Source organism: Falco peregrinus, chromosome Z, assembly GCF_023634155.1.
Source record: "Falco peregrinus isolate bFalPer1 chromosome Z, bFalPer1.pri, whole genome shotgun sequence".
Lineage (NCBI taxonomy): Eukaryota > Metazoa > Chordata > Aves > Falconiformes > Falconidae > Falco > Falco peregrinus.
In genome coordinates, this window is record NC_073739.1 from 40,055,068 (window position 1) to 40,076,150 (window position 21,083).

The 21,083-nt window shown below is 39.5% G+C and overlaps 1 protein-coding gene across 4 annotated transcripts; it reads left to right on the top strand.

Annotated features, from left to right (window-relative positions):
• The first annotated feature begins 34 nt into the window (after window positions 1-34).
• SLC35D2 (solute carrier family 35 member D2) lies at window positions 35-21,076 on the top strand. 4 transcript variants are annotated; one of them, XM_055790929.1, is made up of 12 exons: window positions 36-307; window positions 2,754-2,787; window positions 4,321-4,407; window positions 7,207-7,274; window positions 9,335-9,406; window positions 11,348-11,416; window positions 12,482-12,584; window positions 13,931-14,023; window positions 16,450-16,517; window positions 17,275-17,353; window positions 19,186-19,268; window positions 19,889-21,076. In XM_055790929.1, the coding sequence occupies exons 1-12, from the start codon at window positions 168-170 to the stop codon at window positions 19,989-19,991; spliced, it is 999 nt and encodes a 332-aa protein (XP_055646904.1). In that variant the 5' UTR covers window positions 36-167; the 3' UTR covers window positions 19,992-21,076. The 4 variants fall into 4 exon arrangements, with proteins under 4 accessions (XP_055646905.1, XP_055646904.1, XP_055646906.1 ...); XM_055790930.1 differs by lacking the exon at window positions 9,335-9,406 and having other exon boundaries at window positions 35-307; XM_055790931.1 differs by lacking the exon at window positions 2,754-2,787 and having other exon boundaries at window positions 170-307.
• The last annotated feature ends 7 nt before the right edge of the window (window positions 21,077-21,083 follow it).

Genomic DNA, 21,083 nt, shown 5'->3' on the forward strand with positions numbered 1-21,083 from the left:
CGCGCAGCCGCCCGCCCCGCCAGGGGGCGCCCCGCGGCCGCCGCCAGCCCCCGCCGCTCGGGCTGAGGCGGGCCGGGCCGGGCCGGGCCGGGCCGGGCCGGGTCGGAGGGGCGGTGGCCCGGCCGTCGCAGGCTGGGTCCTGCTCGCCGCCGCCACTCATCGCCGTCATGAGCGCCCGGCCGGCCGTGGGTGAGGTGGCGGGCGGCGCCGCGCCCCCGGCGCTGCCCAGGGTGCTCTCAGCCCTCTTCTATGGGACGTGCTCCTTCCTCATCGTGCTGGTCAACAAGGCCCTGCTCAGCGCCTACAGGTGAGGGCCGGCGGCGCGGGTCGGGCCGCAGGCCGCGGCAGGGCGGGCGGTGGGGCCTGTCCCGGCTGCGGGGCGGCCCGGCGGCGGCACCGCTCTCCTCCCGGCCAGAGCAGGTCGCGCCTCGCTCCCGAAACGGAGCGGCCCCGCACCGGCCCGCAGCGCCTCGCACCGCGCCGCCCGTCGGGGCAGCGTTTTCCTCCCCGTCAGCATAACCCCGGGCTGGGCGTGCGGCTCGGGACCCGGGGCCGTCGGCTGGCGCACGGGCACCGGCGCTGCGGTGCCGGGGCTGTCGGGGGATGTGCCGAGGCGCGGGTCGATTTCTCCAGTGTCGGAGCCTGCGTGCGCCCGGTATGTACCGCTGCCGCGACACCCGCCCGCCGGCACAGTCCCTGGCAGGCGCATTTCTGAAGCAGGCCGGCCTTGCCCTGCAGCGCCCTTCGCTTCTCCCAGCGCCGAGGCAGGCGTTTTGCTGGTTGCTCCGGATCGATCAGACCCTTCGACAAGGCAACGTTTCCCCCAAGTGTTTGTGCCAGGCAATCTTGTTACCTTCCTGCCAATGCCTTTCTTTTCTGAGGCTGCCAAAAATGAAAAGCAAACCTCATAAAACCTCTTAGTCCTAAAAACACTGAAGAGCAATGTCTTTGACTTGATGGGGCGTCCCAGAGGAAACTGTTATATAGCTTTGGTGTCACGATTAATATTCTTTACGTAAAAGCTTTGCTCTGGTTATGCTCATTATCTTATATGGTCATATATTGTCATATATATGATATGAGATATAATGTATATATCATGAGGTTATATAGCTCATTATGAACTAGAAACAGAAAAGGGGAAAAAAAAAGGAAAAAAGTTAAAAAGCAGAACTTGCTCTTATTTTCTAACATTCAGTGCTATTTGAATACATAGCAGCTGTATATAACATCCTCCAGAAAGGACGGATGAGGCAAGTTGAGATTTTGTTTTATAGTGTTTTTTATTGTACAATCTGCAGCTCCAAGTCCCTGGTGTACATCTAGCACATCCGTGAAAGATAATCAAGGATAGCATGGCCATCAGTAAGCCTAAATTTTTGTATAAAGAGCTTACAGCATCGCTGGAATGTTAAGGGCTCAGCAAGTAAAAAACGTCTGGTGAAATCTGTGTCACATAGATGAGTGAAGTCTCCATATTTATATGATGTAGCTGTAAAAACAAAGCAAAACAGTAGGTGTCATGTCATAAATGGAAGTCCTGGTTTTTTGGCTCTTTCCACACCCCCAAATATCTCTGTTTCCTGCAATCTCTGTTGCTACTGGCAGCTCCTAACCCTTTCTCTGTGTTACAACTCCAGTGTCCTTATGGCCACCCTGCTGCAGTTCAGTGTTTCTTTCTTTTGCTAACACTATGTTCCCATCCCAGTGGTGCTCATTTGAGATGTACATTTCTCAGCACACCGAGTAGCAGTATGGTAGTTCCTGGTTGCTTGTGTGATAGAGCCACAAACTCAAGGAGCCTTAATAATGTAAAATTACAAAGCTTGTTGAAAATGTGGACTCTCCTGATAGGCATTTGTTAGTGCAGGTGTGCACAGACAGTAAAATGGGGTTTATTTAGTTCCCTGGGTGCAGGTTTGTTTGTGGCAATCCCTGACAGTGCAGTCCAGCAAAATGCTGGGTGACTCCGGGGAGGCAGTAGGTGCTTTCATGTGCAGGGACCTCCTTGACATGTTAAGCCTTTTGGGCAGAGAGGCTGCAGACACTGCTGGTTATGGCACGAAGCAATCATCCATCATAAACAGCTTGAGTTTCAATATGCTTACAGAGAATTAGCAGTTACTGCCGCGCCTTTATCTGTTTTAACTTGATGTGGAGTGGGGGGAAAAAGTGGAGACACTCAGGCTCTTCAGGTGTCCTGCTAAAGCTTCTGCTTTCTTAACATTCAAGTATCCATGCTTTTAGTTAAAGGTAACTGAAGGGGTATGGTAGGAATTTGGCTGTTTTAGCAGAAAATAGACATTTCTACAACATTTACCTAGGTACTTTCTTTTCACAAAAACATTGCGTGTTTGGGCTGTGGAGATAAGCTTCCAAGTTAGGACAAGTGCAAGAGGTTTAACTTACTATATACCATCTCAGGAGATATAGTCTATATGTGAGGCCACTCAAAGAATTATGCGTTGTTTGAGTTCTCCAGGTGTGTTACCTTCACTCACAAATATCCCCAAAACAAGTAGCAATTTAGAATTGATCAACAGCATATATGCTATATTATTTGGATGCAGCTTGTGTTTTGCTGCAGAAATAAAGTATTAGGACTCCAATAAGCATAGCTGTTCTCTTCTGAAAGACAGGCCAATCATCCACATGTCCAGTTGTTGAATTTGGTGCTAAATTTAAACTTTTTTTCCCTATTTTTTTTTCCTTTTCCCTTTCCTCAGTATTAAATGTCTGTTTATGCTTTTCAGCTTCCCATCACCCATGTTTCTAGGAATTGGACAGGTATGTTCACAAGTAAAGCATACTAAATGTACTCATTATTTTTAAGTGAAACTAATGTTAGCATGGAGATAGGGGTGCAAATCTCTGTTATACTGCACTGCTTGTCTTCTTAGATACACTGTAGGGAAAAATAATCTGTTTTAGTGAGATTGAGGAAGTTTTGGCTCAAGTCAAAACTATTTCCTGGGAAAAGTCACATAAAGGATTGGAAATGTTGTTTATTTCTCTTATAGAGTTCAGCGATTATGAGACCTGGCCTTCCAAACTAGCAAGATTTGTTCTGGCAATAGATCCTGTGAGAGTCCTTGAGCATTTGTTGGTTATATGCAGAGATACTGCCCTTATTTGCAGACAAACTGTGTATTTCTTCCTAAATCTCTCCCACCTTTCCCAGCAGTTTTCCAGTAGGACTACCACACCATTTTGGTTCTTTTTTGCCTTATTTTCCTGTGGGCAATTTGAAATACTACAGCAGGAATATGTTTTTTTTGTTGTTAGTAGGCATCATTGTGAAACCAAAGTTCAAATGTTTGTGTACATGGTCCATAAAGAACATGTGACTCTGCAGGGGGATGGCTGGGAAAGAGGGAGCCTTGAAACAAGTGTTGTTTAGGCAAATATATTTAAAAGGGAGGATTTACTTTTGCCAGCCTTACAAACTAAGGGGTAGTGAGGAAGATGTGAAAAGAGGGTACTGCAAGTCTGACATCACTGCTGTTTGGCGCTGAAGAGAGTAAAATGTCTTGTAAAGCCTTTGCTTGTGTGAGAAGAGGAGAGATGGTTTCACACATCCATAATGCGCAGGGAACCATGTATGTTTCAGAGGAAGCCAAAGGCTAGAAAGCACCTAAGACTCAACGGTATTTTCATATTTTGTTGACTGATCCTTCCAGGATTTTCCCAAACACTTTATAAAGCACATATAGTATGGTATAATGCTTTAATCTGCAGAACATGACTCCGCCCCATCCCCTAGATAGTCAATTATTGTATTTTTGAATAAGGAAAATTTCAGCATTTTTTCTCCTTCTTGTAGCCAGCATTAACTCCTACGATGTGTGATTGTGCAGGTAGTGTCGTTCATTCTGTCCATATCTTTATTATTTCTTCTTCAATGTTGTCAACACTGAGGCTGATCAAGGCACAACCACCATTTCACATTACCAAAAAAGCTGTAGGAGTCATTCTGCAGACTAAACAACGCTGTGAGTGAAAATAACCTGGTTATTCTGGAATGGTTTCCTGTTTTATTTTCTCAGCTCCTTTTCAGCATGTATTATTTCGCAGGGTGCCACTAATTTTCTCAAGCTAGTAAAGCATATGTCTATATTGTACTTTTAAATAAACAGCTGGCAAAATGGATAAGAATAAAGTTATTATAGTTTGTTAGTTGTGTGCTGTGTTCTTTGAAAGAAATACATAATACCTAGCATTTGTCAAATACGTATAAAGTTTTTGTTTTTGAAGCAGTTCTTTCATTCATACATTACAATTTTGCTCTTATATGACTTCTTGTTTTTTGTTTTTGTTTAGATGGCAGCCACTATACTTATCTTGTATGTGTCAAAATTAAATAAGATTGTTCACTTCCCCGATTTTGACAAAAGTATACCTGTGAAGGTAAGAATTACATAGGTCCTGATATTACTAAGAAAATGTTACCTCTTATAGTGGCATTCTTTCTTCTGGAGATGAGATATAAAAGAAGAACAGAAAAAAGTTTGTGTTTGTTTGTTGACTGTGATTATTTGTGTCTTTGTTTCATATAATATTGGATTTGATCATTTAAATTTTACTACGATATTCTGGCCTTTTGTTTGCAGAGAAATCTGGTGCCATTCTGTTATGCAGTACAGGGGAAAGGTGCTGCACCTTCATACAGCTGGATGAACTCTTTCAGATTCCTGAAGTGTTTTTCTGAATTTATACAGCTCCCTGTGGGATCAGTGGGAGAGCTGTGTTTAAGAATTTTGATCACAGCGTGAAGGGGGAAGGGCTGCTTGAAAATTTGAATGGGACGTGATAAAACAATAGAAGAAGAATATGTGATAGACCAAAAACCTGAGCAACAGTTGACTCCAAATGTAAGATTTATGTGCCACAGGAGGGGCTAAAATAATGCCCACTGAAAATACTGTGGGTGGGGGCTAGCTGCACGTACAGGCCTTAAGTATGTCTGGTCTAAGGAGGCAGGACAGAGAACATATGGGAGGATCTTTTTTTATCTGAGATTGGGAACTAGAATGTGAAATGGCTACATCAGTGACCCTTGTAAATTTTTGCATCCATGTGCAATGTTGCTGGAGCTTTACTTTGATGCATAAGCTTGTGTATTTATGTCTTGTTGCAGGGTATTGGTCAGTGTTTTTCCACAGATACAGAGAGTGTTAGCTTTGCTGCAGGGCTCAGATACTGTAGCTGTTCAGGCCAGCATCTTCCCTGCAGCATCTTGTCTTACTGTCAGTATGAGGTTTACTATGAATGTCTCCAGCCATTGGTGAATGCTGTTTATTTTTAATGCATGTTGAAATCATTGGCATTTCTGTATGTAAAAAAATCTCGTAAGAATATCTATAGCATTGATCATGAAATGGAAAAATCCTAATCTATTCCAGAATATGAAAGAAGGCTTCCCAGTGGTAGTTTTGAGAGTTCCACATGTAAACGACTTGTTGAGATCTGGCAAAGCTTTTTCCCTCCGCCTCCCCCAGGCCCACTATGCTCCGTTTCTGCTGTGGCCTTCACTGTAACTTTGGTACAAAGGCATAAAAAAAAATACAGCACCCATTTTCCTTGTCATCATAATATCTATCCTTTGGAAGACTTTCCTGGATATGCTGGGAGCAGTCAGCACTGCAGCATCCAGCACTTGCGTATTGCTTGTAGTGCTGGATTTGACTAGTCCCAGTGAATCAGCTGGATTGCTCATTGTTGATTTCTTTATGTTTTAAAGCACCCTTTGACCAGCTTCTTATCCTTTTGACAACTTTTGCTTTCATTGACACTAAGTTTATCATTGCTTTTCACTTCTGGACTGGTTTATGTTTAGTGCTTTCAGCTAGAGTTCTGAAGTAGCAAAGTGCATATTTTAATGATGAAGCTTTGGAGTTCTTGACCCTTTTAAAGTAAATGTGTCACTGATCTTTGATGTTGTGCTGAATGTTGTATTTTTTGCTTTACAATTGACTAAATTCAGAAGAAAGACAATATAATGTTAGCTCTTTTTTCACCCTGTGAATGAAATAAAATTTTCTAAATGAAAATCTGTGGAAGAGATAGTGCATTACAAAATTTTTGCGAACTTACATAGACAGGCTGAATATTATTAACTTACACTTCTGTTTACTTTATAGTCCTGTTTACTGCTACTGTTACTTTCACTTAAAAGTTAACTAGTTAACTTTAATTACATTTTACTGCACTTTTTCCTCTCTCTCTGCTGTAAAAGGAATGCAGAATTTTTAACACAGGTAAAATGCAGTCCACTTCTCTGTATGCTTTTCCAGTGCACCATGCTTTAAGAGGACATAGCCTCCAACGAAGAGTGACTCCTGAAGCATGTGTAGGCACTACAGCAGCTATTACACATTAGGATAGAAGATCTGTTTTGTCTTTCTGCCATTTCAGCTCTCCTGAAGTGATGGTGAATGGGACTAGATGTACACACCACCTCTGTCTCCATTGATTACTTTGATTGGTTTCAATCTTCTGCAGCTTTTCTGTGGTGGAGGTTTAACAGCTTTGAGCTGCAGATGAATATGTTGTAGGGATGACTTGTACCTTTTCTGAAGGCTCTGAAGTTCTGTTGTTTTTTCTTTGTATTGTGTTAGGGCCCTTGTGTTTCTGTGCGAGTCAGTTTCATTATGGTAGAAGCTGGAAAAGGTAAAGTTTCATTTACACCTAAATACTTACCTTTCCTTTCTAGTATCTTGCATAGTGTAATTTGTCAGGCAGATCCGAAACAGTGTCTCTTCGAGGCATACTCTAATGTATTGGAGTACCTAGAGAAGCACAGCATACTTAACAGTTTATTCATTCTTTTATTCCACCTGTTCTCTTGCTTATTCAGCTACTGTTATTAATACTACTTTTATAGCTAATATCCAAATGTTAGAATGGGTATTAATCTGAGGATTGTAGTCACTGAAATAAAACTAATTGACATTTACTCTAAATGGAGCCTGAGTCTCCTTAGAGGTAGATTTCAAGCCTTTAATGAAATAGTGAAAGTGTGGTTGTGAATGGTCACATGAATGAGAGCTGCAGATCAGTTTGCGGCCCAGTTACATTTTTTTCCTTAAAAAAAGAATTCTTTCTTCCTGAAAGTACATCTGATATTACAGTTCTCAAATTCTATCAAGTGTTTCAACAGTGTTTCAAAGTATAATAATCTGAGTTGTGCTTTTAATTTTATCACAGTTGTTTCCTCTGCCTCTGATTTATGTTGGAAACCACATAAGTGGATTATCAAGTACCAGCAAACTCAGGTATAGTAAATGGAATTTATAAGTAGACTGTTTGGATTTTACCCTTTTACTTTGTGGGGGTAAAAAATAAACACTGAAGAAGAGCATTGCATAGGGGATTAAATGTGTCTGTCTGTCTCTCTAGGCCCCTGACACTGTTACAAAATTCTTACCCAAACATTTGATCTGTTTACAAGCTGTCTGCTTCTTTTAAGGTAGGCTTAGCCAGGCCTGTACTGATAGAAACTGTGTGATAATGAAGGTGCTTTCTCTTTCCCCTCACACCCAAGCATCCAACTTGTCCTAGGTAGCCTAACCAGAGAGTCTGAAAGCTGTAAGACATTTTTGAAGGAGGAAGAGCAAGGGAAAAAATTGTACCATGATGTCGGTGCAGGTTATTTTAGGCATCACCAAGAGGTGGAAAAAACTACTGTGTAGTGGGGTAGTGACAGTGGCCTAGCCCTGCTGAGCAGCAAAAGCAGGTTGTGGGGAGACTGCTGAAGGGCTTGCTAGCTTCCATATGCCTGTAAGCATAGATCCATGACAGTTGCTTCCATGCTAGTGCTAAAAAGGTGTAAGTTACATAGAGGACCTGCTGTAACGGATTGAATGACCAGATTTTCTGTGGAAGAGGAGTGCAGAAGCGTGATGGCTGCACCAAGACTGCAGAATACAGCACACCCATTGCGTTGGTTTCTTGTATGTTATTACAGGCTCCTGAGGATTTGGTAGTAATCTAAATCAAAATGGAGAATTTTTCAGGTTTTCAGCATTTTGAAACAGATGCTGGGAGAGGAAATGTATTACTTTAAATGCATTTACATTTATTTTTGTTTATAGAATTAATTTTCTCTGACTAACAGCATTAGATGCCTGATTCTGCAACTCTTTGTTATATGCATTCAGAAGTTGCCGCACTGCAGTGACTGCTCAGGCAGACATAAGGACTTTGGCAGTACTGTCCTTAGTAGCACTTCAGCCATTGTGAATATGGACATAGTTTCAATCCTGTGAAAGTCTGAATCATGGATTCTTCTTTCCCATTTCCCTAACTGTAATTTTACCATAAAAAGTTTAATAGGTTATTTTAAACGTAAGTGCACCATCTCCTCCTGCTATGGCTGACATATACATATCTCATCTAGGTTTACTATTAATAATTTTTTTTTATAACAGAAAAGTAAGAATGACTGCAGTGTTTCTACCATTAATGTTTTGTTAGATTGTGTTTTGTTACATTATGTGACATTTGTTTCATTACGGAATTTTCCACCTTGTTTGGGTTGTGTCTGAGGTGTAGATGGTCCTATGCATAACTTCAGAGTGTTTGTTTTAAAGTGATTAAACTCTTACAGGATTTATATAATTTATTAATGCAGTTGCTAATACTTATCTGAAACAGATGATTCACATGGTCATGCTGTCAGATTTACAAAGTGTGAGATGCAGGTGTTTTCTCAAGTTAATTAAAAGTGTTTCCAACTGCATTAATTTTTGTAGACCAACTATATGTTGTTCAAAAGTAGCTGTTTCTTTGTAGTTGAAGCTGATCCCACCTTTCAAATTTCTTGTACTTGCTCTGATTTTTTCTTGTGGATTTATTCTACTTTTTTTAAAGTACAGCTTGTTTATTAAGCATGTTTGCTTTGCTTTGTATTTTATTTTTGTTATATGTTTTTGGAGACAGGTTTATTGCATGTCCTCTAAGTTTACAATAGAAATAATTTTTACTTACTCGGCCCATGAATTCTACAGTAAGAATTATTTCATAGGGGCTATGCTAGGTAGAAAACAGCTTTTATATTCCATTTCACTGATGCAGAGGGACCTTTTAGAAAGTAGCCAGTTGCATTGTTGCACAAACTGGCAAATCTTGTTATTTTTCAATGATTTGGTTATCTAACCTGCCTCTAGTGTCAGATTGACATTTTATTTTATATGCCAAGTGGCTGGGAATTTGTTTGGGTTGCTTGTTGCTGGACTAATGGTTTCATCATCTGGTTAGAAAATTAGATAAGAATTAGAACATAAAAACGCTGTTAATCTGATGCAATGTTTGGATTTATTTTTTTTTTTGACAGTTTGCCGATGTTTACAGTGCTCAGGAAGTTTACCATTCCACTTACTTTACTGCTGGAAATCATCATACTTGGGTGATCCTTTTTTTGTGTTTTGTTTTTTTTTTCATTTAAGATACCTTTATTTTAGATCGTATCAAATGGATTACTTGTGGCATCTCGTCAGAATATTGAATGAGTGATTTTTACTGACAAGTAGAGAAAAGCAAAGAAAGTGGGTTTATGCAACTTTTTTTGAAGACATAGATGCACGTATTTTAGTGAGTACAGGAAAAAATTTTCAGCTTGTTTTCATTTACAGAGCTCATTCTCTTAACTGTTGCACAAGGATCAGGTAAGCAGAGCACAGTTCAGGCACTTCCAGCAGTTATGGTTTGTGTCTTGTCTTGAAGGCCCCTAAGCTATAGAGTCCTTCAGACAGATCCTTATGTCACAAAACAGTGATGATAGTACAGCAGTCTGCTTATGTAGAGTAGCTTTCTGGCCCAAGTCTAAAAACATACTAGTTTAATGAAGCAAAACACCTAATCACATGCTGTTAGATAAGAAACTCCTTAATTATAGGTACCACCATTATTTTTAATGAGAAGTTAAGAATTGCACTAGTTTCAGTTAAACTGACTTGGAAGAACAGGAATATAAATGTATCATACTTTGTCACCACCATAGTCCTATCTGAATGGCTTGTGCTTGGTTAAGGTGAAGTCACAAGGGGAAAAGCAGTCTGCTGAAGCTGAATCTAGGCAACATTGAGTGACTGCCAGGGGAAAAGCTTTCAAAAAGCCCCCAAGAAGACTGTCATCTCCTTTTGGCTGAAGCAGCAGTTGATCTATGTGATTCATATTTGGAGATGCTCTGGGATTCTTTTCCAGTTGTAGGTTCACACAGGGAAAGGAGAACTTGCTGTCTTCTCCTGTTGGCCTGAGGACTCCTGCAAGTGAGGAAAATGTGAGTCAGTGAGGCTGTTATCAGTTCTCAGCTGGACTACAGTAATGTGGTGTTGTAAGTGCAAGCAGCATCTTCAGCTAAGGGAAGCTGAAGAGCAGAATGCTGTATTCTTACAGACTGCTGCAGTATTTCCTCAGGGCTGACGATGAAAGGACTCCAGAGAGTCTATGCTGGCTTACCTCAGGATTTGAAAAGCAGTCAAAGTTTGGGCTATTACTGTAGGAAGTCCATATGATCAAAGCCTAATATATCTAAAGACTGCATACAGCTTTGTTGTTGGGACAGTGGTCCACAGCTGTGCTTCTTTGACACACAGGATTTCTCCAAGAGCATTGTACTTTCGGTTTGTTTTTTTTTTTCCCTAATGGATCGTTTCTTACAGGCCAGCATAGAGCTGGGGCCTAGCCTGAGAGAATGAGTAGGGGACATTGTAAGTATGGTGCAAAAAGAAGCACTTAAGACATTTATAAATAATGTAATACAGTTATAAGAAGCAGAATAGTTTTACGGTACCCTTTTCCCTGCTCTGTGGCAGTGCTGATGTGGATGTAGTAAAGAATTATCATAAGCTTCCATGCTTTCCCCTTCAAGTACAAGGTTTTAGTTCGACTGCAAAATAAGTGTCTATTTAAAAAATAGCTCAGATAGTGCAGATAGTGTGCTGTACAGCATCTTACCCAAGAAAAGTGAGATGAAAAATTGCATGAGAGATGTGTAGTGATTTTCCTTTATTGGATTACTGGAAGACACTGAAATATGTAAATTATGAATAGCAATACACAGTAAATTACAGTTTGTTCCAGTGCTATTACTTTAAGCCTTTAATCTTCACTTTCAGAATTATCTAGTAGTAGAATGCCCACAATGCTTTTTCAATCTCTGTTCTCCAGGCCAAAGTCTGACAGCGTGGCATGCGATCAATCACATTGCTTCTGTAAGATTATCAAGACTGTGCCCTCCTGTTAAATGTTCTGTGATTACTAATTACTTTGGAACTTTTCAGGCAAACAGCCATTTAATCTCCTCTTCAAATAATGAGTATGTGAACTGTCTAATTTTTGCCTACAGGAAACGATACCCACTGAGTATTATAGTCAGCGTATTTGCCATCATTCTCGGGGCTTTCATAGCAGCTGGGTAAGGTTTTTGTTTGTTACATGTTGAAGTCATGTTAGGAGAGGAGGGAAAACAGGAGGATTTTTTCCTTGTTAAGTGCCAAGTAAACCTAAGTTGAGATCAGTTACTCTGGATTAAGTTGATTTGGAAAATCTGTCTAGTGACATCATGGGGAGGTGCAGGAATACAAAGGCAAAAATTTAACTCCAGCTGGAAGTATGGGTGCTTCTTTTTTTCCCTCTAGGTTTTCCACGTTTGCAGGATCATAAATGAAGCAAGTTAAAACTGTGTGAGGAATGCTGCTTTTATTTCATAGTGTCAGTGTATTTTAATAATCTTATAAAAACACATTCTTGGTCTGGATAGAAAGAGTGATGTTTTGGCTGTCAAATACTGTTTTGAGTTAGGCAGTGTCTATTTTTTCATCACTTTGTACAAGTTCAAAAGGGAGAAGGGAGATTAAGCTCACAAAGCACTTGTATGCTAGTCTCCTCTCTTTTCTTTCTGTTTGAATATTCCTTTATTTAAGTGGAAATGTAATGTTATTTTTTGTTTCTTGGCTTTGTTAGGTAAAAAGGTAAATAATTTCCATGTGATGTGACTTGGATAGAGCCATGTCCTATTAAATGAATTACCCTATATCCATGAGGTATGTCAAAACATACCTCTAGTCAAAACAGAAAGGATGACAGTATGTCTGGTCTGACTGTAAAGAACAAGTAGTCAGATTTTATTCCCTAGTTACTTTTTCTGTTAAAAGAAATAGATTAGTATACTCAGTAATAATTGGACAGGTTGTCAGGATTGAGACAGATGGAATCTTTCTCAGAACGAAAACTGAACATTTCCTGCCACTTCCTTACTGAGTACTGGGAACGCTCCAATGACTCATTTGTGATGGTCCTGTGACTGGAGAAATGTGAAGTACTTTGACTTACAAAGAAGGCTTAAAGCAAAACCTGTGACTTGCTGGAGTTCTCACGATTTGCATTTCCTCATCTGTCTATGATATTTCTCTACGTAAACAAGGTAATGCAGTGCATTTTATGCTTTTTGCTTATTTACAATATAATAATTCTTCCCCAGGTCTGATCTGTCTTTTAATCTGGAGGGCTACACCTTTGTATTGCTAAATGATATCTTCACAGCGGCAAATGGAGTTTACACAAAGCAGAAAATTGATCCAAAGGTAATTGTGGGATGATGAGGTTGAATTTAGCTTTATGATGATATGGTTAACAGCGGGTTCTTATTATGTGACTTTATGAACATACAGTTATGAACTAATAAATTCTTTCATTTGCTTTCTATTTTTGTGGATATGTGCATCTTTAATACAAAACAGCCTGGGAAAAACTTACTAGTATCTCAGGCCAAGCATGGATAAGCAGTGTATTTTATTTTCTCCCAGGTCTTTTAAACAGAGTTTGTAGTGGCTTTAAAACATTGCTTTTGCCTAATAAAATAAAATAAATCCAGACCAAAAGCAAATTGTTTACCTGTACACTTGATACATATATCTAAGAAAGATGAGTTTTTGACTAGAAACACAGTTAAAGTGAGGTTTATGTAAAATAAACTTGTGGGTGTGAGCAGAGACCAGTCCAGTTTGAGTCAGTAACCACAACTAGTGATATGCAAGTGTACACCAAACCCCAGTATGCCAAAGAATTAGGAAGTACCTTGATACATTACACTTTACGTAAACATTGAGCAGACTGTTCTTCAAATACAGTGTCATGAAAACGTACCAAGTCATAGCAAAGAGCAGTCCTGGAGATGCTAGATAGAGGTTTTGTCACTAACTTTTGTGGTACAGTCTGTACGGAGGAAATATATATCTTTGGAGTCACATGAAATGCATTATAAGCAGCACTTAACAGCTCCACAGTTTTCTGCAAAATACCGTGTTTCATTTTAAAGCAAGAGATAAGCTGGAGAGATTTGCTAAGTAGTGTGGCTGAATCTAGAGGAAGGGAAGGCTGTTTTTTCATTCCCCTAATCTTCTGCCTTTGTGTCAAGCAAGTTAACCAACAAGATATACGGCATCCCTCAAGTTGCTTGAAGTTACATCAGTTACCAGTAATTATAGATGCTCCATTTAGGAGTTAGACTCCATTAACTTTCCTGTTACGCTGACCCCAGGGAGCCACCCTGCCCTGTGCTTTTGTGGATGATTTGCCGTAGATGGAATGGGTAATCCCTTGGTCTAGCAGAGTCATATGTGCAGTCTAACACAAAGCAGTCTGGACCAGTGCCTTGGGAAGTTTCTGACTAGCTGCTGTTGTGTAGAAGCTGTCCAAGGTATAGCAGAGTAGTAATAGTCTGCTGAGCTTACAGACAAAGTGACTGAAGTGGAAACTCAGCTCAGTACTAAACACTGAATCCAGCGACAGCAAGCTTGTATTTTAAATTGAAACGTATTATGTTTTGTCTGCTCATTGACAACAATGTCAGAAGGATTGCCGGTGTAATATTTAGTATCTTGCTCCCAAATGGCTTGTAGTTCCAAGCACTGTGTTTTATTTTTTACAGGAGTTGGGAAAATACGGTGTCCTTTTCTATAATGCTTGCTTCATGGTGGTTCCAACAGTTATTATTAGCTTTTCTACTGGAGACTTTCAGCAGGTAAGCAGCAATATTGCGTATCTCAGACTGATAATGTAATTTTATTCATTTTTTCTCTGTGTGTGTGTGTGTTGGTTTGTTTTTTGAAGAGGTAATTCTACACCCATGTTAGTGGCTAGTATTTGAAACTCGTGACCTGGACTTGCCCTTCACAGGTAAGAACTTCTAATGATTCACTCTAAGGAGAAGCTGAATTTGTGTGATAGCCTTTATATGAACCTTTGTTTAAGAACTGATGTATGACTGGGAGCTCTCAGCCAGAGCAATTGGTTGGGAATCCAGCTGCACTGTGTGATTTGCCACATGCTCTAAAACGAGATTGCAAATACCAAAACCAGACAATTTCCAGTCTTTCTCTCATTCTGATGCACAGAACAGATTCCTGTTTAGTCTCAGTCTAGCTTAGTAACTTACATTTTACATTCTTACAGAACGACAGCATGACTCCGTAGCTAATCATAACTTGTATAATACCATAGGCAGTGTGTCCTGGTGCGTAAAGTATCAGACCAGGAGATATGTGTTTTTCAGGCTCTATCATAGACTTGCTAAGTTGCCCTTTTCTTACCAGTAAAGTGAGTCTAGACACTCATATTCCTTTTTAGAAACGTTTTGAGTTTTGCCACTGAAAATTGTTACAGAGCTTGGGGGTGTCATAAATCATTCCAGTGTCCTCTGTTGTATGTTACTGTGCCCTGAACTCACGTGATTTTGTCATTGTGTTCTTAGAAGTCTGCTTTAAGTGGAAAAATTGTCATTTCCTGAAAATGATGGATTTACATCTGCTTTGAATATGAATTCGCTTTTTGTAACATCAGTTCAGCATGACCTGGTGCCAGTTCAGAAAAATGCAGCTGATGCCTTTCTTGACAGACATAGTGGGGGCCAAGTTTGTATGGCTGTAAGGTTTCAACTACTTTCCCAGCAGGCAGGGCTGGAGGCATTTTGGGAGGTCTGAACAGGGAAGTTTACCTTGTTGCTAGGTTTATTCCCTGGGAAAAATAGCGTGTTGTGTACACATGTTGATTTGGCACAAACAATTTAATGCTTAATTACCTGGTGAGTATAAATAAATACCAGAGAAAAGCACAGTGCCTGTTGTGCATATGAATTGGCTTGGTCACTTGATATTGAAAGTCCCATTAAATGACATGGATAACTAGCATCAATGTGATGCCCAGAGATTAAATCACAGAAAAAAGCGAGTAAATGGAAAAATACTGATGAAAAGCAACAAATCATTATAGGTAACACCTGTATTTAGTAGATTTTCAGGCCATAGAAGTTGGCTTGCTTTTACCCTAGCAGTGCTTTTTGCCTTGATCTAGACAATGCACAGCATGTATCTTTTGCCAGTCAAAATATCAGTACCATGTCTATGTGATAATGGCTTCTGCTCCTCTTGCTAGTTCCAGTATGTAGCTACCATGTCTCTGGTATGTAGCTACCATGTCTTGTAGTGACTGCAGTTTGTGAGTGTCCCAGTTCACTTCTCCTTCACCAGCTGGCTGGCTGGGAGGACAGGAAAGTGCAATGCAGTGGAAGAGAAAGGAAGCCCCAGAATGTCTCTCTGTAATACTTTGTGGTTTGTTGTTGAACACCAACACTATTCTAGCAGGGAAGAGCTGCCCGAGATCCCTCTAATATATTACCTCAGGTGGTGGAGGCTTAGTTAGCCACAGCTCAGCATGAACTAACAGCCTTTATCCTGTTTCTCACAGATGTGTTCAGCTTTTGCTGTGTTTTGTGCTGATACAGGTGACTTTAAACTAACCAGATTAATATGAGGCATATCCTGGAGTTACTAGAGATGGAGAAGAATCTGTGACAGGTTTCTTAGTGACTGTTGTGTGGCACTGTGTGTTTGCTGCTCGTCACTAAGGAGCAGACTTCAAAGTGATGTTTTAGCTTTTTCATTGACTGTCATTGATGAGAGACCTTAGTAATGCTTATTTAATCTACTTTTGAGCTCAAAAATGCAGGCTTGGACCTGGAAAGCAGTTCGTGAATGAATCTATAGTATGAAATAGATTTCAAGGAGATTATTTGCTTTTTCTCTCTGTCTCATATCAATACTATTTATTATATAATATTAATCACAGTATTGGTATCTGTATCAGTAAATATAAAGCCAAAAATTCTCTGTATTTTATTTATAGTCATTGCTTGCAGTGTGTAGTTTTATATCTGCACTGCTATGCTATACATATTACAAGAATGTGTTTAGTTATCATCTGTGCTGTCATCCTGTTGTCTCTGAAGTTAAATGCATCGAACTGTTTCCAGTCGTAATATAATGTTTCATAATTATAGCATGAATCAAATGTATAGTGTGATTTTGCACATTTTCATATTAATTACATTTTATGTGTGTGTACAGTTGGTTATATAGCACGTAATTCTGGCCTTTTTTTTTTTTTTAATAGGTGACACATTTCCAACACTGGACAAATTTTTTATTTGTCTTTCAATTTATTCTTTCCTGCTTGTTGGGGTAAGGACACATGACAATCATGTAAGACATTTTAATGACAGTGTTTCAAATTGCAAATCACAGATATAAGACACACTAATAAGTTATGTTAAAATTAAAAGACAATTTATTGTTCCCCCAAGCTTCTGTCTTGTCTGTTAATTATTTCTAATAGTGTAAATAACTGTTTCAGTACTGTCTGTGTTGTTGATCTCACAGTACGGTGGTCAACATGACATTTATCTTTTTGCTTTCTGTACTGAGTATCTCTGCTGGCTGGCTGTTCTGACTACCTAACTTCTTTGCAGTTAATACAATGTAAGCCCTTCAGTACAGGAACTGTTTCAGTGAGTTTGTTCTTTAGAGTACCTGGAAAAGTATGGAAGACTCAGAAGTAATGAAGTAATGCTTTGTTCCTGTTGAAATTGCAGAGTCAAAGGAAGAATGGAAAAATTAGCTGGATCTTGTTCTGCTCTTTTACACATCACAAAACAAGGGGTGAAAGTAACTTCAAATACTGACGTGTAAGAAACACAGAGAATAGGGATGACTCTGCTAGAGCTCAAGCAGCACATTTTAACATGTATTTTGAGTACTCTGTATCTGCACGTCATTAACCTAAAATACAGATCACAGAATCTTTTTTTTTTAGGGTTTAGAACAGGTGGGATCAAAGATGCCAGCAAAATACTGATCCAGAAAATGTTGAACATTTCAAAGCATTGCTAAACTTCTGAGCTCCCTGAGAGGAAGTTATATAATTTTCTCCTTTATTTAGGTTTCTCTTGATGTATTCTACTGTCCTATGCAGTCATTACAATTCTGCACTCACAACGACAGTGGTTGGTGCCATCAAGGTGAGTTATGGAGGCAGAAGAGGGAGATGAGAATGCTCAAGTAGACAGGGAAAAGCACTGACTCTGCAGTGACCCTGATTATGCTTTGAGCTGGAAACTCAAAATGAGGGCTAATACTGGGACACTGCTTGTGCCAAACAAGGTCACACCACAAAGTGATGTGTGGTTTGTTCTCTTCCATTGAAGCTCAGGTGTAAGTTAGAAAGCCATGTGAGTATTGAGGGTTGGGGTTTTTTCCTACAAGAGAAACTTGAACCACTTTGATTAAAAGATGTATGTTTAACCACATTGCATCAGGTACTGTCACCTGCTTCTGTTCTTTACTAGTTTACTGTAAGTTAGTCAAGGTGGGCTGGTGTAAATCCATTGCAAACTGAAACAGACTAACCTACTTTCACTCTGGGCTGAACTCATGTCTTTGCAAATACATAGGGCATTCATAGATACAGAGTAATGCCTAAGCTGTCTTAAAGAGTATATTGCTCTATGGTCAACTGCTTCAGCCTCTGTGACAACTTTTATTCTAGCTGAATGGACTATTTCATTTTGGTTTTTATAAATTCTGGTCTGTTTGATCAACACCAAAATATGCATGTCTTAAAAACTGGACTTGATGTCCTTACAGTCTGTTTTCTCTAACCCAGTTTAATTTAAAATCAGTACAACTTCCTTTGTGTTGATGAGGCCAGCACGTCTGAGTTGGGAATATCACTGACTGCCCAAGTAACTTTTTGTAAGCCAGTTTGGAGAGAAGCATGGAGCTGTAAGCTGTAAGAAGAGTTGTAGTAAAAGATAAAACTTGTGCAGTTGTGGGCCAAACAACTATCAGAATCCAAACTAGCTTAGGCCAGGAATAACAATCCTCAAGGTGCTCTCTTGCATGGGTGACTAAGGAAAACAATACCTCCAGCACAGCAAAATCTGCAAAAGGAAGGTGGTACTTCTCTTCCTACAGTTGGGGTTTTTTTTTGAAAGCTGGCAAGATTAGCGTAGTAGTTTTCATTCTGTGGCCCTGAAAGCATTCTTCTAAATTTTATATGTCTGTATCAAACCATTAAGATAGAGCAAAACTATTTCTATTTTCTAAGCAGTAATAGTCTTTGAGACATTTCAAACAGCTTTAAAGTTGAGAAGCACTTTATGATGCAGTAGTTACCAGTAGAAACTGGTAGAAATGATGTCATTGTTCAGGCTAGCTGCTAAAACATTTGAAACCATCAACTGCTGGTAAAATGATCACAGAGTTCTATAGCTTTCCTTCTGTCTATAGGGGACAATTTTCCCAAAACTTGATGGGGGCAGGGTGAGAGGTAGAATCTTTAAACTGTGCCTGCCTTGAACTTGAGCCAAGTGCTTTCAGTGCATGTTTAGCTGGCAAAGTAAAGAGGTAACCCTTTTAAAGCAATAAAAAAGAGCTTTTATTGTAACTTTAAAGCATACTTTCTTATGCTTGAGAACCCAAAACCTGCTTTAAAGAAATGGGATTTGAAAGGAGCCTTCCAAAAATTAAAAGGAAGTACATTTTCAGAAGGTGGCCGTAGCTTCATTTTGCCTAATATCAAATAGCTGATTTTCTTTATTTTCTTTTTAGTCCTCAGAAAGTCACTCTCAGTGCTTTGCATGCATTTAGATAACATACTGATTTTGTTATTTTATGTGACTGTTACATTACACATAAGGTTGACATCCCATTAAACTAATTTAAATGCCAATTTAGAGTAGCCAACAAGAGAGTAGCTATTTCCCTAGAAAAGTAAATTAATTTATATAATTTATATTCTTGGAGATGAAAACTGAGTTCAATAAATGCATGGCTTTTGTTTCCTTTTCAGAATATATCCGTTGCTTACATTGGAATGTTGATTGGTGGAGATTACATATTCTCCGTGTTAAACTTTATAGGACTAAATATTTGGTGAGTGGAACTTCAATAGCCTCTATTTGTTAAACTTGTTAAAAAGTTCTCCATGAGATACAGTTTTGTTTTGTTTGTTTTGGCCCATTTGAGTGATGCAGTTTTGAAACTTACTGGCCTGAGGAGGCATTGCCTCAGGTTGTAAAGTTCATTACAATTAGTTATATCTTTTCATGTCTGTTTTCAAATATTTAATCTTACTGTGGTAGGATCTTAACTATGGAAACATGCCTGCAGTTTTACTATGTGGGATTGAGTTCATTCTTTTTTTATAAGCAGCAGTTTGGAGCTGTGAGGCTTCCAAGTAAAAGCCAAGTGGTGTGGGAAGTGAGAACACTGAATGAGTTGTGCCTATTGAATATGAGTTATAGCTTGTGAGTTGTTACTTTTTGTGCTTGGGTGAACTGTTACATCTGTTTGTATGAATCTGTTGGAGCAACTGGTAATTTATCTTTGTCTGCTCAGGGCTAGTTTCTCAGAAAGCGTGCATGGCTCTGAGGCACTCCTAGTTTATGCTATCTGGTATTCTGTAAACCTTTGGAAGGGAAGGTACATACCTATAAAAAGGTGTATACAGCATCAGGTATCTCTGACACCTCTGCTAATTCTCTTTTCTTCAGTATGGCAGGAGGACTGAGATACTCGTTTTTAACCTTAAGAGGAAACAGCAAGCCTATGCAACCTGGGGATGAAGAGAATGCACTTCCTGAGGCAAAGAGTTAACCAAAATGCCTGCCTTGAAGGAGACTGAAGATACAAGTTTAGCATCACTGAGGACTTAAATAAGTATATGCTGGAAAATATTTGGAACAAGAAGAAAAATCTACCTCAATTGCCACAGATATGCACACAGTTCATTGGTTCAGAAATATTCTTGCACACCATGTTTTTTACATGTGGACAAGTTTAATTTTAGCTTTTTTTTACACCACAAGCTGATTTATAGGAAGGAATGCCATGAACAAATCTCAAATTGTAAAATTCTTCATTTACCTGTACTTTGGTGCTATTTGTACTTAACAAGATCTGTGAGTTCTGTTTCAGTGTCTGCTGGTACTCTCTGAGGCAAAACTCCCTGTAAAGATCATGAGGCTTGATTCACCATTGCCTTATGCCATGTGCAATCTTTGATACCAGTGAAAAGATGGAAGATGCTAGTGATTCAGAATGATTTCACATATGCATTTGCTCTTGTATAAATGATGTAGAATGTATAGGGCAAAGAGGAGATGTACCCTCAGATTGTTCCCTGTGTAAGTGTTGACTAAAGAATTCAGGATATCACCTAGTCTGTTCAGAGTACATTGCATAGACATTCTCTCTCCCTTTTTTCCTCATCCTAAATAACATCATGGTGTTCTGCTTGTGTGTGAACCAGTACCAAACAGGTGATTAGGAGAGATAACAAAGGTAAATCTATTTTTGTTTAGGTACATTCATCTTTTTATATCACAGTCCTCTGATGTTTTGTCTGTAACTGTCTTGATGCTGCAGAGAAGTGATGCTACTATGTACGAACTACAAAAGGGGAAACTGATGTATGAAAGAGTAACGTCTGTTTAAATGAGGAGAAAGGCTCAGTGTCATGTTGTCTTACATATGTAGTGAAAGCTTATCTGGTACTAGTTTATGCTTAAAATTCAGATCAAGGAATCAACAAATTCAGTGGGTTGCTACACTGGGCAAGGCTGGTCCAGTGGTTAAAAAAAAAAGCCTAGAATTTGGTGGTCTGGGTTATCATCTGGGACAATAATGGCACTGCTCTGTATCTTTATTTCTTTGTCTGAAAATATAGTTGATAATGCTTACCTGTGT

What these genes read in the sequence shown, in the direction of transcription:
- SLC35D2 (XM_055790929.1), top strand. Translation starts at nt 168, where the DNA reads ATGAGCGCCCGGCCGGCCGTGGGTGAGGTGGCGGGCGGCGCCGCGCCC. An exon ending in TGTTTCTAGGAATTGGACAG is followed by an intron (nt 2,788 to 4,320) that starts GTATGTTCACAA and finishes GTTTTTGTTTAG; the next exon opens with ATGGCAGCCACTATACTTAT. An exon ending in CTACTGGAGACTTTCAGCAG is followed by an intron (nt 14,024 to 16,449) that starts GTAAGCAGCAAT and finishes TTTTTTTAATAG; the next exon opens with GTGACACATTTCCAACACTG.